This window comes from Monopterus albus, unplaced genomic scaffold (genome assembly GCF_001952655.1).
Source record: "Monopterus albus unplaced genomic scaffold, M_albus_1.0 scaffold22.1, whole genome shotgun sequence".
Classification (NCBI taxonomy): domain Eukaryota; kingdom Metazoa; phylum Chordata; class Actinopteri; order Synbranchiformes; family Synbranchidae; genus Monopterus; species Monopterus albus.
Genome location: NW_018127902.1, coordinates 11,740 through 13,289, shown reverse-complemented (window position 1 = coordinate 13,289; position 1,550 = coordinate 11,740). Strand labels below are relative to the sequence as shown.

Here is a 1,550-nt window from a genome sequence, read left to right as displayed (position 1 = left end):
TCTGGTACATATCCCCATGCAAGGGGCAAGTAAACAGTAAACCAACATAAGGCTAGTATAACATAGTAAGCAGTATTAACAGCAACAGCAAAATGCAAACAATGCAAAATAAGCAGCATAAACAGGCAGTAAACAATGCAGACAGACAAAATCAAACTGACATTTCAAAATCACACTGACATTTGTAATAACAAAAACAGCGTCGGAGCAGAGCAGTACTCAAATGGAGCATGGCTCATTGCATAGCTGCTTTTAAACATCATTTCTCACAGCTCCTACACCATCAGTGATTAAACATCCCCACTCAGACATGCTCAGCAGAGACAGCAGGACAGAAGACATTTTAGACAGCAGAGATTACAGCTAAAAGTTGGCAAATGACATTGCAAGAGAGCATTAATGAATCTTATGGAGATGGATGAAACCGAGCTACAAACCAAGCTGCTGATTGTGTATGAGAGCTCTAGTTGTTTGTATGCTAGCAAAGCAGTCAATGAACTTAGTTACAAATTATGTAGGTGTCAGTTTCTAACAGAAAGTGCTGTAGTGGATGCCTATTTATTTTGGAGCAGAGACAGTAAGGGACACATTTCATTTGTTCAGAAAGCTCCGACTGAATGAGAGACTGCACTGACTTACAGCAGTGGAACAGACTTTGGCTACAGTATCTATTTACCAGCTGTACATTTAACTTTCAGACTCAGGAACCAGTTTTCTCAAGTAACTCTCAGTGAGACAGAAAACAAGCATATTTCACAAAATGTTAAACCATTTCTCTTTTGTGAAGATGATGCTTTTATCCTGATGGATACTGTTGCTGCCTAGTGAAACAAACCAGCTGTTTTCTCCATGAAGGCAAAAGTTGTTTATATTTTCCATCACACCTCTTCCAGCAGCTTTGTATCTCTCAAAATGAACCAGTCTGAGCAAAACAACGTTACTAGTGATTTTAAATAATTCACAAGAATCTGCGAATGTTCTTTTTATACTATCTGTTTCTAGTTTTTCTGCATGAAGCTCCATGCACACACACACATTCTTAGGATTAGCCTCTCCACACGCCTCCAAACACTCACCCACAACAGTCAGGTTAAAGGTCTGCTGTGACCCGTTCCCATTGATGATCTGGCCCTGATACTGTCCACTGTCGTTGATATGGAGAGACAGAATGGTGAGAGAGCCCGTCCTTTCATCCAGCTGGAATCTTTGTGATTCATTCCACTCCAGTTTTCCATTGTCAAAGTTGATGATGACACGTTGATCTACACCATATGACCAGAGAACCTGATAGTTGCCACGTAGTCCAGTGACTCCAGTGTTCAGAGTGATGCTTTCTCCAGCTTTCCCTGTCAGGTTCTTAGTCTCACTCAGTCCAACTGATACAGCAACTGTCAGAGAGAGAAATAATAAATAATGACTAAAAGTTTCCATTTGTTCTGATAATAGGAGAAAAAGTAGAAACACATTCTACTTCCTGTTATCTACATCTGCTCTTAAAAACACTATTACACTTATATTGACAGGCTATTCTCTCTCTGAAGTGAACCATT

The 1,550-nt window shown here is 39.9% G+C and overlaps 1 protein-coding gene across 1 annotated transcript in view; it reads right to left on the bottom strand.

Annotated features, from left to right (window-relative positions):
• LOC109956790 (uncharacterized) overlaps positions 1–1,550 on the bottom strand; it is a 13,745-nt gene that overhangs the window by 5,790 nt on the left and 6,405 nt on the right. Inside the window, exon 2 of the mRNA XM_020594135.1 lies at positions 885–1,388. Within this exon, the coding sequence (XP_020449791.1) occupies positions 885–1,388 (504 nt within the window). The remainder of the gene's footprint in view (positions 1–884; positions 1,389–1,550) is intronic.